Below are 20,813 nucleotides of genomic sequence, written 5' to 3'. Positions count from 1 at the left end.
CAATTAGGTGCATCTCATTCACAAAAAATTAATTCCCCCCAACCACACCCCTGAATCTGCAAATACACAGATTTGCTTCATTCTTTTTTTTTTTAACTGCAAATCCAGAAAGAGATCTCCCTACATGGAACAACAGCCCTGCACTAACTAGGTAGCCCATAAACTACCACAACAGGCCAAGGAACAAGCCAAATTGATTTGAGTGTAAAGGAGAAAGCAGTGATACAGTAATAGCTGAAACAAAAACCTAAAAGTCAGAATAAGAGGTGGCCATACAGCATTTACCTTTGGGTAAATGTGATGACAGGGAATTTCAAAAGTGTATTTAGAGAAGGTCAATGAAATGGCTGCTTAGCTGCTTATGGTGAATCTCTTCCCATGCATAAAACGGTTAAGAAATCAACCATGCATTCGCAAGTTGAAGCCAACAACTTGATAGCAGAGCAGATGACAGATACCTGAGTTGCACTGAAAGAAGCTTTAAAAGGAAGGTGACAGTGCTGGATAGGCTAGGGAGGAAGCAGCACAGAGAAGGATGCAGATAGAGCTGAAGAAGTGAACCAGGATCATGATCTTCATTGTTGCACAATAAGTGCAAATTAACCAAGACAGTATTTTTCAAGGTAAACGAACTGTGACAGATGAAGAATATTCTTTGGTAATTTCAGCTTATCAAAGAATTAAACTTTCTTCTTCACAAAGGTGCTGCATGGTCAGAGAAAAACAAGGACGTGTAAGATTTGTGTGGAGATGAAAGGGGTACGTGGAACTACTAAAAATATTAGAGAGACCAGAATAATAGGGTGGATAAGCAGAACAAGCGGAGGGGGAAGGTAGTCAGAAGAAAGGGATATGCAATACAGAGCAGAGGACTGGTGCTGGCAAAGTCACACTGAGAAACAAAGACCATACGTATATTAGGCAATTAAAATACAGTGAATCAAAAAATTTTTCAACAGTTCCTTCAAAAAAAAGGAAATAAACAATTGCCCAACCACTTTCAAACTTAACCTAGAAAAAAGCTCTATGTGATAGGAAGAAAGGGAAAAAAAAAGCCTATCCCTCAAACCCTGAAGACATCAGTAAGAGTCTTATTTTCAGCTGAGTCACAAGTCATCTATCTTTGCTTTTATAAAAGAAAATATTTGAGTGGATTCCTTGGAGACTATGAGATTAAGAAAAGATTCCACAAAGTCTCCAGTCATAAAAGAAATGAAACTGAACACTGTTTTGTATAAACAGTGTTTCAGGATACATTCCAAAAGATATTATGGGAAGGGAATTAGCTTTAAGAATATGAAGAGCAATCCACTCTTTGCAACCTAATCCACAATCTAAACCACATTATTTTCACCCAGTACAAGCTGGAATGCTGATTTTAACACTAAATCTATCTACAAGCTTTCACTCTGAACTGAGGTAAAAAAGAAGGGCAAATATTTTATTTGTTAAGAATATGACAAGCTTATTACTTTAAGGGTGCAAACAGAACTACACAAATTATCTTAGTTATCACTATGTTCAGCCTAACAAATACATGTTCTGATATGTATAGAACTTTCCTTCCCCTCTAGATGTTCATCACTGTAGACTAAGATTTCAAGTCACGTGAATCATGATGGTTACTGAGCCTCCAGTACTTAAGGAAATACATCAGACTTCAGCTGCATAAGATCTGTTTTTCTGTACTTGCTCTACATAAAAAGGCAGCTAGCCAGCTAAACAATAATGCCTGTAAAGCATCCAAATAAAAGATGTGAACATCAGATGAGGGTCTATTTCAGGAATGCTCTGCAGATCTCTGAAAGATCCTAGTTTCTGACACTTAAGACATCCCTCTTTCATAATAATGAATAATAAAAAAAAAATATTACTATACTTTGAACATACCCCCCACAAAGAATAATCTCTCTATTCCTCCTTATATAATTCCTTTCCATATTGAAAAAATTGCACAAGTTCAGAAAAATATGAAAAGAATTGTACAATTTACGGAAAATGCTGCAAAAGAAAAATTATATAGGCTTTTCTAATAATCACTAGAGTTATTAAAGATATTAGGTACGCCTGACTTTCTACAGAGTTGCAGTCTCAAGTTTTTAGAACTGTAAGTTTCAGGAATGTGTGTGTACATCTTTACTAAGGAAAGCATATAGAACAATTACAGAATTAAGTTGAAGGCTTCAGATTTCCAATAAAATACACACAGTAAGAAAAAATACACAAAAATCAGTGCCAACTGTGGTACATTGCTCGTATTAACAAACACGCGATACACAGAACATGACCCTAACATAGGAAAACACATAACAGTATTTCCACAACGTCAGTATTTCGGTTACTACCGCTTTGGCCTGCACTCTGCCAGCACAGCCTAGCAAGGCAGAGCCTTAGGAAGGTGGTGCAGTTCTAAGCAATCAGATGAGGTTACAAGTATCATCTGAGAGGCAGTGCCCTTTGCCCCTACCCTCTCCACCTCCCAGCAGCTGCAGTTTGCCAATGGCATGATTAACTCTGAATGGCAACAAAGCTGTAAGGAGCAATGCAAGTGAAAAAGCAAACTCCTGCAACTGATTAGCAGCAGTGGAGGCAGCAGCTGAGAGGAAATAGCCATCAGGGACTGCCTCTTTTAACAGCTCCCTGGGATACTCAACACAAGCCAACTACACCAGGAATCTGCCTTTTGCATTGTGTTCTGTAGAATGATAAAATTTCAAATGGTTTCTATATTTTACCAAAAATAATTTGCTTTAGCGTAGTTTGCTACAGGTAAAATACACTGTATTTTTGGTGAACAAGCAACAAGTTGTTGCTATTCCATAACTTGATCTACTTAAAGAATTGCTCAGACTGTTTTGAGAGATTAATCTATTTCTGCAGAAATAGAGTACTCCACCACTGATCCTTCCTCAAACACTGGTGTGAAATGATATTGAGCTGCTGACCCAAATCTAACATATTCATGTTGAAAACATACTAAAAGAGAACAAAATCCAAGCAACTTTTAATACGAGTCCCGAAAATGGGAAGTAATATATCTCAGAACATCATCAAGTAAAATTCTTGGTGAAAACCACAAAAATTTAAGACTCTGAGTTAGACGTGGCTTATGGCTAGTCATTTACATTCTGGAACGTTCAAATTTTATCCTCCTATATTCTTATAATAGGGAATGATTTTAACATTGTAGTAATTTTACAGCTATGAATAAATTCTTGGGCTTAGTGAAATCAATGGAAAAGTTTGCCACTAACTCTAAAATATACAGTAAACCCAGAAATTTACCCAGAGTACAGTGAGAATTCTTTCTCACTGCCAAAGAGCCACTCTCCCTTGCTTATTTTGTATATTGTTATGTAACAATTATTTTGTTTAGAACTAAATTGTATATTGTTGCACATATTTTGCCTTGCAATAGGACTGTAAACAGAAAGTGGTACCAGGTGAAGTAGAAATGTTCATTCAACATCCAGATCCCAAGTAGCACAGTACCATAACACAGTATAGACAATCTCTTCAGTTTAGTACTTGAGCAGCAGTTAGGCTGGGTGACTCAGATGCCACATAGCAATGCAGTGCACCATGCTAAATTACACATAGCCAGAAAAGACCTATCACACGACTTGGTGTACCAGTTGCATAATATGTTTAAATTGTTGCTTTCAGAACAAATTAGAAGTTAGGGCACAGGTTATTCTGGGACTTTAACTTGTGAACTAATAGCAGGCCACATCATGGGACAACTTATTCTCTAGCCCAGGGATATAACAGCAAAGTAGATAAGCAAGTGATGATCCAATATTTTCCAGATGCCACAGAAAATGCGTTAGGATCAAGTTTGCTCTAAGGCTATAGACATCATGCACATGCAAACCCAACAGTAGCAGTATTCACGTACTATGAAACACTAAGTTGTATGAGAAATAAAGTCCAGTACCTTAAACTGACCACTCTCAGTTACTGTTTTTTTGTTTGTGGGCTTTTTTTTTTTCCCCCCTTTGACCTCTTGTGCCCCAGTTTCCCATTTGTGGTATTACCATTTTATTACTTTTGGAGAGAAGAATGTAAAGAAGAAGAATATAAAAACCCCACACTGCTATTTCAGAAGCACCGGTAATGTGGATACAAATGCCCTACCAAGTGTGTGAAAGGAAGCAATTGCAAAAGTTGTGGAGTGTGCTGTAAATAAAATACAGGAGTGTACAAAAAAAATCTGGTACAACACACTAGTTTAAGTGAATTCTGCCCACATACATATGCACTCACAGAAGTCAATCAAGACTTTCAGTCTTATTGTTTTCTTACCGGTTTAATATAGTGGTATAAATCTAGTATTCTTCCAGTTTTCTACATATGGAAGAAAATTGAAAACCTCAGTTCCTTTACATGGAACTATACTTTCTCCATACTAGTTATCTGAGAATTGAAATCCCCATTTCTACACTTTTGCTATTTCAGTTAATGGAGTTACCAGTAATGATAGTAGGTAGATACTCTTTCTGGCTCAGAGTGAAGGACACAGAAATCTTGCTTTTGGTTTGCCAAAACACTGCTGACCATTTCCAAGCATCAACATTCCTACATTCTAATCCCAGTTTTAGAAGAACAACAGTGGCTCCTCTGCCACTGAGCCCTTTCTTTCCAAACTGTTCAGGAAAGATGTCTTTTGTCCTCCTCCTTACCTAACACTGTTCCATCTGCCTCATTGAGACACTCTAGTCTTTGGGAGGGGCTATTCCATTTTCCATCTTTTGGTAGTTTCCTTCCTTTACTCAGAGATGAGTGCACATGGAGAGAAAAGCACCAATACTAAATTACATGCATTTCCTCATGCCTCATCCCAACAATTCTCCCATACACCAAGAGAGGGATTCTCATATTTCAAGGGAAGCTGGTGGTTAAGCACTTTCTTGGACAGAACCTCTGGGCACAGGGGACAGACTAAGTTTAGGGACTACTTACTACCTTTATGTGACAGCTTTCTCAGTTTTACCCCATACAAAGAGGAGTTTTTAGGACGATTAAGCACACCAGACCATACCCCAATAAAAAGTGCTACATAAACCCTTTTCTTATAAATCCTTGAAACTTGTCATTAAGAGCCACATAACAGTTTTCAAGGTTCTGCTTTTATCCTAGGCCCTACAGGCATACAGCCTTAGAAAGCCATTCTTCTCAAATAGACTATGAACATCAAATTATCAATTTAGCAAGAAAAACATGCAAGTGAAGTTACTGGTCCCTTGCATAACACTGTAGCAGCAGGATAAAGTCAATACATTTCTAAGGTCCTTCTGAAGCTCTTTAGGTAACAGCAAATTCTTGTTTCTGTTATTTGACAGGGGTTTCATGGCGCATTTTCTTCCCTTGGTCTATACCAACACCCAAGATTCATGATGTCATTCGACTTCTCTTACGGAGAAGACTGGTGGCATAGTACAGAAGAGCTACTAATATTAACATGGGTACTCATGAACAGAAATGCCAGTTGGACTCATGAATGTCAGCCTTCGAGGTGGAACAGATAAGAATGGCTTCCTAATGCAACTACAAGATGCTGGACAACCAAATTTAAGGATGTTCAAAAAAGCGTGTCAAGGCAGGAGAAGCATATATTTTTGAGTATTGAAAATGCTGTGCTGAATGGGTAAATTGGTGAAGTGGTATCAATTTCTGGGAACACATGAACCTGCTCCAGCCACTCCATTTCTCTCCAAATAAAGAAGTAGATGGGGGGTGTCCTTTTTTAGGAAATATTTTTCAAAAATTATTCTCATAAAATGGGGGAGACAGAAGGGCAAGCATAAAGAAGCCTTTTAAATGTATAGAAGAAAATTTGGTCACAAAACACTAGAAAGAGAAATTTTGTGGGAGGGGAGAGAGAGGTGAAGTGATTTTTTGCCTCAGTTTACCAGAATAGAAATATTTTTTCATTACTTCAAGGCTCACCAGTGCAGCCTTTTTCACATAACCAAAGGCAACACACACACATAAAAGAAAAACAATACCAGTTCTTAGATTTTCATTTGTTTAAAAACAACCCCAAACAAACAACATCTACAAAATCAGCAAAGCACCAACCACAAGACATGCAGTATTTAGCTTTCAGGCTCATTAAGAATTAGGGAAAAAACCATATTACTATTTTGATGAACACTGAATGGTTACTATGAAGTTTTACTTCTGATGTTAAAACACAACAGCAGATGTAGGATTCCATAGTGTAAGGCAAAAAAAAAAAACCCAGTGTTTTGAATGCTGCTTATAAGGATTAGCAATATAAAAAAATATTTTTGTACTAATCTGAAGCACACTAGGCAGATTACATGTTGTAGCTCCTTTACAGAGGTTACTGATTTCTCAGGAGTTGTACTCAAGATGATTTCTACCCATTTTGATGCATTACTGTGTATATTCTGAGTGTATATATATATTGCACAGTCCAAGTAATTTTAATGTTTCAATCTTAGTACACAAAATACATTCCCTCAAATGTATTTCCATCTCCCTCCAAGTATATTGTGGTTTTTTAGCTTTACCCCCAAAATCTGTTGCCACTGATGGAAACAGGTCACGTCTGCAGAAGGGCTGTGCTAACAATCTTGCTTTCTATGAAGACCAAAACTGCAAAAGCAATTCTAAATTTAGGTAACAAAAAACTATTCTGCACTTTAAACAGGTAAGAACAAGAACACTACAAAATGCTAGACAAAAATAAATAAATAACCTTAGTTTGTTAATTTCCCTCTTGGTTAATTAACACCTATAAATGACCTTTAGCATTGACAAGTCCAACTTCATCCAGAAAGCCAAGGTTTAAGAATATCTATCCAAACAGGATTGATTACTGATTACAGCATTGTGAGGAGCACAATTCAATCTGATTTTTTTTTTTTTTTTTAAAAAAGGCTGGAACTGCATTCCTGAGTAAGCTGATGTGACTGCCAATGAGGTAAAATGCAGAGAGTCATTACACTATAATAATGTTTATGTTACCATTTCTACATTTATCTAAAGCACAGAATATATATCATTTTAGACTGAATTTCAACCTTGTCAGAAATAATTTTTCTTTATATTGTTTGGAATTAAAAACGTATTGAATTGATCCATTAAGAAAATTCTCTTGTCTCTTTGTGTTTTTCAGACCGTGTCTGCATCCTTAGGCAATGAAACAATTGTTATAATTGTAATAAAACAACAAAGTGTTGACTTTAACTTAAAATTGTTGCTTGAATGACTAAATACTTCAGCAAACACAATAAATCCTTCAAAGTTTAAGATATAGATAAACCACATGCTTGAACAGGTACATACATTTCACAATTTTTCATATGTAAGTTTGCTTAAACTTATTTCAGTTTTAGTCTTCTGCTCAGTGTTTACAGAGCAGGCCTGAATCTCTAAATTTTAATATTGGTTTAGTCAAAAAGCATCTACCCTTAGGCAGGAAAACTAAAAATTTCCCATTAGAAAAACACAGTTTATAGTACAAAGTACAGCAGTAATGTTATACTCCAGCAAGAAGTAATACTGAAGCATTTATCTGTATTTCATTGAAGAGAGGAATGACAAAAGAGTCAAGCCCATGTATTTCTTGCTTCTTTCTGGACACAGACATTTCAGTTTGGCAATATAATTGATAATCATAGATCTCAGTGTGTGCTTTCTCCCAAAGCCAGAAGACACGAGCACCACTGAACTATTTTCCTAAAAAGGGCATATCAACACATTTTACAGGAAAATCTCTAGATTATTATTTTTATTTGTTTTCAAAGAGCAGCATAGAGAGACAATCTGCCATTTAAAACCAGTTCCAAATAGTATTTGGAACAATTCTTCTCTAAAGGAGAAGATGAGGCAGACTTATTTCCTCTAGACTTTGCAGCAATATCACAACTGATCAATTTAATTTCAATTTTGTTTCAGCAACAGTTAGGTGCAGACTTTTTTAAAATGTTCAAATCTTTAATCTCTCAACTGTAATGTATCTTCTAATCTCAAAGACTATTTTAGACTCCCTTTGCCCTCCTTTTGGCTCCTAATGCTACATACCCTATCCAACATGTAATTATTATTGTCAAGCTTGAGAAAACACAGAAAGATTCTCCCTCCCAAACACACAGAGGAGGAATAAACTGACCACTGCCTGTCTACCTGCTGCAAGGCTAACTAGCACAGAATATCACCTACAGGCAGTAAGCATCTTATCTCACAGAAGTATGCAAACCAATCTTACCCTGCAGTAGAAGATACAGAGACAGTAATGCTAACTCCACAGAAAGGTAGAGTTAAAACTACATGTTAAAAAATTTTGACAACTATTTTTTCACACTGAAGTACTGCATTTTATCACTTACTCATCTGTGATAGCCTTAGGTAGTTTTCTGTTTTCAGTTCCCAAACCCATCCTTACTGGTCACATTACTTGTTGGCTACTGCTTTAAACAAGGATGTTCAGTCCACAGAGAGAAAAACTCCACACCAATATTATTGTTGAACAACTGGTACACATGAGCCTTGTTTACACATTTACAGAGTAATGAGAAAGACAGCTGATGCAGAGTTGATGGAGCTGATATAGAAAATAGGCTCTAGAGAAGGTCTTCACCTGCTCAGTATAAGATTAATTTTTATTCTATAGAGCAAATACCAAGGCAGAGACATAAAGCAGGTAATTTTACATATACTATATTAAGCCTCATTCTTCACATTTAGTAGATTCTTATCAGCTAACTATGGTACAAAGAACTAAGCACCTCCAAGGAACAAATGAATATACATATTTAGAATACTGAACATCTTAATAGGTCAATGACTCCTTGAAAGGCCTTTGTACAACTAATGAGTACAGTTCAGTTATACAAGCATCACCTGTTTTATCAGTGGCAGGTAAAATGCTATTTAAAAGCATGATTTCTAATTGGAATAGACTAGACTATTTCAGTTGGAGGGGACCTACAACAATGATCGAGTCCAACTTCCTGACAACTTCAGGGCTGATCAAAAGTTAAAAGTGTGTTTGAAGCATCGTCCAAATGCCTCAAACACTGACAGGCATGGGGCATCAACCACCTCTCCAGGAAGCCTATTCCAGGATTTGGCCACCCTCTTGCAGTAAAGAAACACTTCCTAATGTCCAGTCTAAACCTCCCCTAAATTGTTCCTCTAGCTAATTATTTCAGATAGTGTTCATATACTGATAGTGCGATATATGCCAGATTATTAGGATTTGGCTCAGTTTGTGTATGTGTGTGCGTGTGCATGTGTACATGTAATATTTTGATTCTTAGTGTTTCATGAAAATTGTAAGTTTATTTAGGTTCCCACTATAGATGAAAGAATACAACATTTAATTGTTAGCAGCTCTAACATTAAAGTACTCTGCAAGCAAAGGTGGTACATGTATTGTCATAATAGTAAAAACCATGCTGCAGCTTGTCAACAAGCTGCTGGATGTCTTTTTTGTAGGTTTAGCTGCTACTTAATCTTTTGCTGATGAAAACTTGGAGCAACTGTTTTAATATTAATAGTCATTCTGAAAACATCAGACAAATTTTAAACACAAATCCTTTCTACCCTTTATCATAGTTTCCTGTATGAAATATTCATGCAAAAAAAATTTTAACAAACATTTACTAAAAATCTTATACACCTCCAGAATCTGTTGAATTTTGAGTAGAGCATGTTACATTTATGCATACTCCCCTACCAATTTACTATATTAAATAATTTAATTTTAAACACCTGCAAGAATTATTTATTAGTCAGAAGTTGTTCAGAATTCTTAGAGAAAGATTCTGTTACTAAAGGGCTTATCTTTGTATTGGATAGAACAGAAAATAATTATGCACCATAAACATTCTAGTTCCATTTTACTGTATTATTTTAAAACTTATGTTACAAAGACCGAAATAATAAAAGGCCATCTTAATCCACGTAATGGTACATATCACCTGTCTCTGTCAGTGAGACATTTAAAAGCATCTCTTTATTAGAAACACAAATCAATACACTCAGGGGACTGCAATAACTGTTTCAAGCAATTTGTATTATTTTATTCTTGATGTTCCTACTCAGAGCAACTTATTATGAATAGCGTGAAAATGGCAACCTGTCACGATTGATTTTTTCTAAACCTCTTGCAAGAATTTTTTTCCTTTCTTAGTACAATTAAGTATCTTCTTACTAAACACAGGTCTAGGTTGTAAGATCCAGACTACAACTGAAGTTCCATTCCTTTATAATTGAGGGCCCTTCCCAACTCACATCAGAAACATTACCAATGAAATGAAGAGCTATTTGCTTTGTTTTGAACTGAAAGAACCTTGTACAGAGGGAAGCACTCAAACTTTGGGTATCTTTTCAACAGACAAATCTCTTGATAATGTTTGCATTGCTTACAACATCCCTGGAAGAGCACTCTGGGTACTGACTGGAACCTCAGGTATCTTGCTCTACTTCCTCTGGGAGCCCAAATAAATTTTAATAGTCTGTTATAAACATTCCTTTAAACAACTGCATAGCTTTGCCAAATACTTTACAGTAAAATAGCCTGAGAGAAGTGAAGTAGGAATTAATATTTAGCTTATGAGACAAAAGTATAAAAGTCTGAAGATTCATACTTCAAAGACAAATGTTTCCATTAGTACCTGTAACACTCCTAGCTAAAGGAAGAACAATTTTATTTCCAAAATGAGACTGAGGCAGAATTCCCTTCTCATACCAAAGTTTAAGTCAGTCCAGCACACACGAAATACATCAGCGTAAGAGCTTGCAGATTTTTGGGTTTAGGTACATCTATTTTTAAGTTTTATGAAAACAAAAGTAGGAAATCCCACAGTAAGGCTAACTTACCTTATTTTTTGGATTGGATGTGTTCATTACACTTCGAGTTTCCTTGCCTGTGTAAATGACAACACCAATTACAGTTCCTGAAAAAGAAACAAATAAAAAGTAAAACAGAGGTGTCAAGTAGTTAAGAGAAAATTTGTCTGAATTAAAACTTGCAGTAATTTACAGTCCCTCAAACAAATCAGTTGCATCAAAAAGCCCAAACGTTTATGCAATGTACATAGTATTGTGAATGTTGTTTTTCAGAATTGACTATGATGGATCTTTAATTAACATACAGAAAAATGACAACATGCTTTACTTTTTTAATGGAAACAATACTTTCAGTGTAACTGGATAAAAACTTGTATTTGAACTTAAAACTATCTCCAACTGTTTCCAGAAGTTAACAGGCAGCTTAACTGCCCTTCACAAGGAATACAAAAAGTAGTACAGTGGTGCTGAACGCATCATACACAAATTGCCTGCTAGCTCTGTCATCTATAATGATGTAAAATCTAGTTCACCCAATTAATTACTTTGATAGAATCCCATACAAAAATATTCTCCTGTTTATTAACTTATTAAAATGATTCTCCAGTTCCAATTACCTTTTAGTCAATTTTTACTGGATGGCATAGGAAAACTTGGCTTCAGCATCACTAAATAAATTCTTATATTACATAAAAATTTAGGTTTTATTAATGTGCCACTATTGCACTTTCTAGCACAAAACAAAACCCTTATTTCTATTACTTTTTAAAGTGACCTGAAATAGCTTTGTGGCAGTACAACCAATAATGTGTTATTTTTTGTCTTTATGCTATAAAGAGATAATTAACATAACCTGTCAGAAACACCCTGCTCAGAAAACTTTAAAACCTGTAGAAGTATTACACATTTGTCTACATAAGTAACTTGTCTTTGGCAATCAGGACCATGTGCAAGATCTGCTATCACTACTCTTGCAGCATAACAGGTTGTAAAAAATTGAAGGAACACACAAAGAAAAAAAGATGACAGTTGAAGATGTTGGCATTAAAGAAAGGAAGCTTCTTTTCCTCAAAAATGAGAATGCGAATGAAAACTTTGAATCCACATACAAGAACATCAGTGATTATACATTAAATCTTCTGGACAATTAAAAATCAGTTTTTCTATTATTTTCCTCCCCATACTAAAGCTTTTTCTTCAAAATTCCTTTGACATAACATTTTCCCCAAAGCTAGTTTGCTTCTGCTGACAGTTCCACATGCAAATCTGCACATTAGTATATAGGTTACATGGCTCCAACACACCCCAAAATTCCTCTTGACTTTTGTAAAAGAATAGTCACTGATCCATAATGTCTGAACTCTTTCTATTGGTCTCCAACCAATGTCCACATCCCTCTGGGGCACTTTATTTTGGAGTGATCCTCCAAGGTGAGCTCTCTCCAATGGTCAGAACACACTGGATGATACCCTGTAGGGAATCCCTTCCTGCACACCCTAACAATCTCTGCCTTTGTAGCTCCTTAGTTCAGTAAAAGCTGGGGAGGACTTCTCCATTCTGGCTGGTGCCTTTCCACTAAGTTTCACCTGGCTAGGCTGCTGCAGCTCAGAAAAACAAGCTGTCCTACTTGTCTCTTATTTTGCTCCTTGAAAAGTTGGTTTCAAAGGTGAAATTCAGATAAAATCCATTTTGACTACTGAATTTTGATCATAATTTTGGCTACATCTGACTCAGCTGCTGCTTTTACTGAGGCATCGATCTTTGATTTTAAAACTTTAGGGGCTGTTAGTTACCTGCACAGTATCACTGGTAAATCTAGGGTTCCTTTGACCTGAATTACATCAGCGTAGGGAGCTCAAAGCCTCATTTCAGTGTTGTCCCACAGTGGTTGCACCAGGGACAGTTCTGGTGTTCTGGAGGGGTTTTTTTACCCACTATTCTCTCTCATTATCCTCAGCAAATCTAAGCTTAATACCAGCTGTGAAGAAAGATGCATACTTGCACTAAGCTTCACACCGGCTCACAGCAGAAAGAACTGAGTCCAATTTGGGGTTCCTGGAAGCATAGCCATACTACAAGCCTGGGCTTATTAAAAGCAATGACTCAAGTATTTTTATGCATGGGCCTCTATACAAACTGGCTCTCACGTAAATTGGGCAACCACCGATTCTTAAGGGCAGGGTTAACGAAAGAGAGAGAAGTTATAGGAGATACCACTAGAATAAGCATTTGGGCCTGGAAAAGAGATAAAAGAAGACTTGTGCAGAATTAATACACACAAATAGTCAGGCATACTCTGAATCTGGTGTGTGATCATATTAATTTTTGGTATCTCCCAACCACTGTGTAAGCCATATAAAAACAAGAGAGTGTTCACATTAAAGTCATGTGTAAGACTTGGCACAGAACAGCACTTATTACAGCTGTGCAGTTACACAAATTGTTCTGATTTTATCTAAAGTGACTTTGCAAGACTGACACCTGCCAAAATGATCACAAAATTCCATTAATATAAATCTCCTCTTAATAGATATCTCAGCAGGTCTCTCAGAAAACTGCATTATCCTGTTTAGAATTTGAACCACACTGATCATTACAGTAAATGGAAAGCAAAAAGTTAAAGTCCATACTGTCGTGGACCTTTTGAGGCTTTTTAAAATTTAACTGTTGACTTTCCTCTCCCCCTTTCCACAAGGAAATCTACCAGAGCTTTCAATAAACACAGATACCAGTGTCAGTGATGTCACAAACACAAATGATCTAAAAGATAATTAATTTAATTAAAGATAACCCAAGAGGTTTTCAAAATACTTAGTGGTTTAAATTATTTGGTTATATTTAAAGTTTTTTCTTCAGCAACAGCAGTTTTTCAAGTTTTTACTAACCAAAACTTCCTTTCCTTGAGGCACTATAATTAATTCCACAGCAATAATATAGATATTAAGAATGGCACATAGACTCTGTACCTTGCTGCTACCTTTCTGAAACTCACTGGGATGTTGCCTGTAAGTGGAAAAAGCCAAAATATTTTTTCCTGTCTTACTTATTAAAGAATAACAAAAGGATGGCTGCATGCTTTGGACTTGAGAGGGGGACTTTTGATTTCCACCCCTACCAGAGGCTTCCAGCATGATCCTGGCAAAATAGTCTTTGTACTTTCTGTGGTTAGGATAAATGTTATACACACAGTCACCAGATCTCTGTCAGGGCTTTACAGCAAAGGGCAGAAAGCACTTCAGATTTGGTAGCAGTAGGAATCTTCATTTGGATAGCTAAGCTATCAGATCTGAGACTAGAACATCTGGTTATATAATATATATTAGGTGTGACAAAATGTTTTTTGGTTTTTTTTCTGTTTGTTTTTTCCCATTTAGCTTAGTGTTATTCTAAGGGGTAAGGAGACATACTAAAACCAAGGAAACTAAACACCTTCCAAATGTACAAATTTGAGGAATCACTCTCCTAAACTTGATTTGTTGATATAAAAAGGCTGTGGAATAGTTTCTTCCTGATTTGTTTGATACTACATGATTTTGTTGCACAGATTTTTTGGTTCCCAAAATTCAACAAGAAAATAAACATAGCCTTAAATGATACCAAATATTTTTCTTGTCACTTGTACTGCTCTAACAATAGGCTTTTTTTTTTTTTTCTGTAGAATCCATTATTGTGTATCCTGATATTTTCATGAGCTTTGGTAATCTGCATTCAACGCATAGTCGATAAGATTCCTTGAAACCTTTATACACTTACATTTACTGTTACTGATCTGCAAGATGATTGATTTGTGGTCTTTCTCCTCTAGAACTGTCCGGACATCAGCAACCAGAGCTCAAGTTTTCTGAGGTATTCCCCATATAATTCCCCAAACACTTTTCCTAGCCTGACCTTGACCCTCTGTATCACCTTGACAAATAGCAACAGCATGTGTCTTGGAGATAGTGGGCTCTCCTAGCAGATGCAATGTGTTTTATGCAATATGTCAAAGGGAGTATCAGGAAATTCAGCATATATTTCATCACTGGAAGTAGGAAAATGGGAAGGAGAAACCCCTTGCCCAGCAATTGTCCTGTACGTCCTATGAAAAACCTTTTTTAAAATTAAATAAGGCTTTGTATCTGCAACTCGGCTACATATTGTTCCCCAGGGCTCTGTTTTGGGGCCAGTCTTCTTTAATAACTTTATCAACGATCTGGATGAGGGGATTGAGTGCACCCTCAGTAAATTTGCAGTGACACCAAGTTGGGTGGGAGTGTCGATCTACTCGAGGGTAGGATGGCCCTGCAGAGGGACTTGGACAGGCTGGATCGATGGGCCGAGGCCAACTGGATGAGGTTCAACAAGGCCAAGTGCCGGGTCCTGCACTTGGGTCACAACAACCCCATGCAACACTACAGGCTTGGGGAAGAGTGGCTGGAAAGCTGCCTGGCTGAAAAGGACCTGGGGGTGTTGGCAGACAGCCAGCTGAACATGAGCCAGCAGTGTGCCCAGGTAGCCAAGAAGGCCAACAGCATCCTGGCTTGTGTCAGGAATAGTGTGGCCAGCAGGAGCAGGGAGGTGATTGTTCCCCTGTACTCAGTGCTGGTGAGGCCGCACCCAGAATACTGTGTCCAGTTTTGGGCCCCTCAGTAAAAGAAAGAGATTGAGGTGCTGGAGCATGTTCAGAGAAGGGCAACGAAGCTGGTGAAGGGTCTGGAGCACAGGTCTTATGAGGAGCATCTGAGGGAACTGGGGTTGTTTAGCCTGGAGAAGAGGAGGCTGAGGGGAGACCTTTTGCTCTCTACAACTACCTGAAAGGAGGTTGTAGCGAAGTGGGTGTTGGTCTCCTCTCCCAAGTAGCTAGCCATAGGACGAGAGAAAATGAGCTCAAGCTGCACCAGGGGAGGTTTAGATTGGATATTAGGAAAAATTTCTTCATGGAAAGGGTAGTCAAGCATTGGAACAGGCTGCTGAGAGAGGTGGTGGAGTCACCATCCCTGGAAGTGTTCAAAAACCAGGTAGATGTGGCACTCTGGGACATGGTTTAGTGGGCATGGTGGTGTTGGGTTGATGACTGGACTGATGATCTTAGAGGTCCTTTCCAATCTTAATGATTCCTAGTTTTTACTTTCATTAAAAATAATCCAGACACCAAGCCAGGAAACACAAAATTGCTACTCTACCCTTAATTGGTTTAGTGGTACACTTGGTAATGTTAGGTTAATGGTTGGACTGGATGATCTTAAAGGTCTTTTCCAACCTAAACAATTCTATGATTCTACATTCCTTTCCTGGGTGTCAGTGACGTAGCTCCCTGTCTCTACCCCCGAGACTGACAGCATCAGGCAGTAATAGGGCGAGATAATTGTACAGGTTGACCCAGAATGCTTTGTAACAACCTTGAAGGGGTTGGCAAGGGCATAACATAGTCCCAAGAGCAATGGGTCACATATTTGCTTGGCTTAGCAACACATGACGTCCAGGCTGCTTAAAGAGCACTAAAGGAAGCAGCCTTCCAAGCTAGGATGCCTTAAAGACTGCCATACTGAAAAGTCTTAAGGTAAACGAAGAGATGTACAGGCAGTGTTGCAGGGCAGAACTCTACCCCCTACCATCTGGGCACAGGCTGCAAACCCACTTTCTTGAATCCAAGTGGCAAAGTAATAGAAGATAAGGCTTGCACATAGACATTGTATACTTCTGGGTGAAAAACACCTGCATGTAACAGAACTGTGAACCTAGACAGTAAGGAGACTGAAATAAGATACAAGTGTGGTTGAAGTGAGGTAGCTATCTACAGTGTTGAAAAACAGTACAGACTTTCACACGCTATGGGCTGTTTATTCTTCCGTTTTCATGGAATATGAGTGGCACTCATCTGCACAGGCTGTGTGCAAGCGTAATCTTCCACTAAATTTTTCAGATATAATCAAGGACTGTGACAGGCCATGGTAGGGGAGGGGATGCAGAGGTGCCCTGCAAACTTGTGTAGGCAGAGTGCACCTCTGACATCCTGCCATGGCAGGCTTTAAGCAAGGCAGTTTATATGTGTTTATAATGCAGTCAGACAGTGACAAGTGTTTCTATTAACAAGGTTTTCAATTGTCACAAGTCTTGGAAATTCAATTAAGTCTTTTTTTTTTTAAACTATAAAAATTCAAATTTAATTAGCTTAGCATCTAGTATCCTAACATAGCTACATACATTCAACTTGGAAGTGAGATGAAAACAACTGAATGATAGATCAGTTATCAACCAAATCTCGAACATTATTTTAACAATCTGCTAATTGTTTTGCCTTATGGTCTTCTTCATGACTACATGCACAATGCACCTATAAGACCTTATAAATTCCTTTATTAGATAAGTAACAGACTGAAGGCAATGACTTCCTACTCTTTGTTAAAGGCCTAATCCTGTCAAATGCTAGAATTACCTTCACAGAACTGCTGAGCAATTCTTAAGATCTGGATTGATTTATGATGCCATACAGAACAAGCAAATATCCAAATAGAAATCTTATACGCTTGATAACTGCAGTACTTACATGAGAGGAGCACTCGATCACAGTATTAAATTGTAGTTAATATATGAGATTACGTGAGTGAAATGCATGATATGCCAAAGTTTAGATTAAGAAGATATATTTAATGTCACAAAATCAGTTTCTGAAGGAAATTTTCTCTCTGCTAGCTTAATTCAGCCAACTTCTGTATGCACATCATGACATCATTGTTAATTCCTTGATCACATGTTATTTTTCCCTTCAGAAGGGGCTGCAGTCTTGAACAGCCATTCAATATTTTTAGTTTGTATCATTGAATGAGTTGCCCTCAGTCTCCCTTAGAGTCTTATTCCACTATTCAAAACCATGCTCCAACAAGAGAATTATCTTCTCCTATGTTTTTCTACTACCATCATTAATGTTCTTTGATGCTCAGTGTTATTTGGTTTGATTGCACTGGGAAACTATTCTCTCTAAAACTGTTCCGTCAAATGGATGATACCTAAAATTTTCCTCAGTTAGGTTTTTAACTTAAGTAGCCACCATCTGTAACTGTGTAAAAAGATGCTACCTCACTTCAACCACACTTGTATCTTATTTCAGTCTCCTTACTGTCTAGGCTCACAGTTCTGTTACATGCAGGTGTTTTTCACCCAGAAGTATACAATGTCTATGTGCAAGCCTTATCTTCTATTACTTTGCCACTTGGATTCAATTAATTCAATCATTAAGGAACCTCAGTCCTTCATAAACAATTAAACCTTCACAAGGCCCCTCAGAAGTAAAAAAACCAAACATATGCTAAGGCATAAATTTTAAGGAGCACTGTTTCCATTAATTTGGGTGCCAGAAATTTGCCAGCTTTAGATGGCAGATCAAAAGGCCTCAGACATTAGCTACACTCCTAAACAAAATCAAATCACCTACCCTGGAAATGAAAACATGAATGGTTTTCAATTAAAATTCAAAATTACTGATTCATAATTACTGATTTTGCAAGTGTATACTCTTTGAGTGTAATTTTTCCCCATACATAAATTAGGGGAAAATCAAACTCAAAACAAATTTTCATAATATTGAAATTTATAATTCACGAGCAGCATCTTTTTACACAGTTACAGATGGTGGCTACTTAAGTTAAAAACCTAACTGAGGAAAATTTTAGGTATCATCCATTTGACGGAACAGTTTTAGAGAGAATAGTTTCCCAGTGCAATCAAACCAAATAACACTGAGCATCAAAGAACATGACTATCTTTTCAGACTCTGGAAAGGAGTTCTCAGTCAGACTCCTTTGACACCTCCCCAGACTTGATCTCTTCCCCATAACCCTCCAGCAGGCCCCTCACTGATGTAAGAATCTTTCATAGTAGGGACTAACTTTACAACTTAGGTGGAGACTTTTACTTTCTTCCCCTCCCTCCATACACCTCCTACTTGGCTCATGTTTCCAGTTGTTCCAATTCCCTATCTTAAATCCTAGCTCCTTTTCAGAAATCATGCTCTCCCAATTCCTTATTCTCAGTCTTCTTGTGCAGAAGACTAACCACAGCCCTTTTTTCTACAGTCCTTTTGACTTTTCTTACATACAGCAAGTGGAAGAAAATAATTTTCTGCTCTTAAAAATGGCTTAATCCTGAATATGGCATCTAGATAATGTGAACTCATAATAATATCTGAGACACATATGAAACATTACTAATATTTAGATCCCATTATTTTAAAATTACATAACTGTATAACTGATCTATACTTTCTGATTAAGATTTTGCCTGCTAAAAGATTTTAAGAAAACTTTACTCGCAGCATAGAGTATACATCAAAGAAAAACTCCTAACAAATGCAAACCACCCTTGCTTTTCAGCAGGACCCTATCCACAGTGAGCTGAATGGAGCAATTTACAACGTGAAATTTTAACTAAAACAAAAAGGTCAGTGACTTTAGTGGGGTACAAGGGACAGTACTACTGAAACAGCAAAATTTAAGTAAAAAAAACCCCACTATTAAGGAGGATTAAAAAGATATGAAAATATTGTGAGTAGCATGAAGAAACCAATGGGAAGGCAGACAACAGATGAGCAAGAGATTAACAGCCTGGAAGACAAAAAGATTTTCAAAAGCCATTAATATTTCACAATGTAAGAATAAAGATACACTTCCACAGAAGTTTTTAGATACATTATCAGCTTTGCTATTGCAACACTTACCTGAAGCAACAACAGTGCTTGCCCATAATGTATTTTCTATGCTTAGGCTTTCGTGAACTGCTGGATCACTGTCTTCCTGTTAAAAATATGAACAGCTAATAAGTCAACATCACAAACAGTCATAGTTAAGAACAATGCCAAACCATCTGAATAACTTGCACAGGATGTCTGCATTCTTGTATCAATCGCTGCATAATAGTATTCATTGCACATACTTTGTCTGTATACACACACAAAAATAACTTTCCAAAAAGTGCCATAATGCTTGAAGTTCATATTACTTAAACTCAATTATTTTCAAAGAACTAAAGTCAATAGTGTTTTAAAGGGAACATACTCTTTTCCTCAGATGTAGCAAACTGCAGAACAGTTTGCTATACCAAGCAGTTGAAGTGAGTTATGAACACTAACCACCAAAAATTAATACCTGTTCTCTATGACAATTTAAATCGTAATTCATACAATAAGTTATGGTCATCATCATTTTCCAACCCAAGCAACATGATACCAACTTCAGGGAAGAACATTTAGACTTCTAAAAAGAAATGCATGCTTGTGCTGTCCTACCACATACTTACAAAATATATATCCAGTGGCAAAATACTTCCAATACGAAATTGCTTCCATGATTATTTTAAACTTCAATTTTTTTCCTCCCCTCTCTCCTCCCAAGCAATAATGGTCCACAGATTGTAAACAGACTTAATCTCTCATAATCAATTTGGAGCATGTACAGATTTGTTACTCATTAGCAGCTGTGAAATGTACTGTTTACAACTAAAGGAAACTTTAGGAGGTAGGATAATCAAGTGTATTTGATCAAATTACAGATTGTGCTAAACATTTTGCAGGAAAAGGGGGACCCCTGATTTACCGAAGTACACAATAAATTCTACATAATATCAATAATCAAAACCTATGTCCATTTTCATCTCTATTTTGTAACAACCACCAAGCACAGGATGAGCTGCTTAGAAATCTCTGTTCTTAAAAAAGAAAAATCTCAAACTAAACAGCTATGTTTTTGTTTGTACTTCTAAAGATCCCTACATAGCAAGGGAACTATAGCTCTTATTCTCTTCAGTGAAGCAAAATCATTGTTTAAAAGGCATAGAACACCATTCTGTCAAAAATAGAGGGGAAGAGAGGGAAGATATGGAATTAACTGTAAGAAGAAAACCACAAGTTTTGAATCAAGACTCATACAAGAAGTAAAAATTCTGTCAAGAATCATCAATGTTCTATAAGATTAGTCTTTCATTAAGAAAAAGGAGAAGTTTTTTGATTCTTACCT

At 37.0% G+C, this 20,813-nt stretch overlaps 1 protein-coding gene across 5 annotated transcripts in view; it reads right to left on the bottom strand.

The window, feature by feature from the left end:
• Positions 1 to 20,813, bottom strand: part of ATP9B (ATPase phospholipid transporting 9B (putative)) — a 177,963-nt gene that overhangs the window by 66,660 nt on the left and 90,490 nt on the right. For all 5 annotated transcript variants that reach the window (XM_075706384.1, XM_075706385.1, XM_075706386.1 and 2 more), the window contains 2 exons: positions 19,520 to 19,595; positions 10,858 to 10,934 (listed from right to left, as the gene is read on the bottom strand). In XM_075706384.1, coding sequence (XP_075562499.1) covers positions 10,858 to 10,934; positions 19,520 to 19,595 — 153 coding nt within the window. The remainder of the gene's footprint in view (positions 1 to 10,857; positions 10,935 to 19,519; positions 19,596 to 20,813) is intronic.

This window comes from Pelecanus crispus, chromosome 2 (genome assembly GCF_030463565.1).
Source record: "Pelecanus crispus isolate bPelCri1 chromosome 2, bPelCri1.pri, whole genome shotgun sequence".
NCBI lineage: Eukaryota > Metazoa > Chordata > Aves > Pelecaniformes > Pelecanidae > Pelecanus > Pelecanus crispus.
Note: the sequence above shows the minus strand (reverse complement) of the source record. Positions and strands in the feature narration are given on the sequence as shown.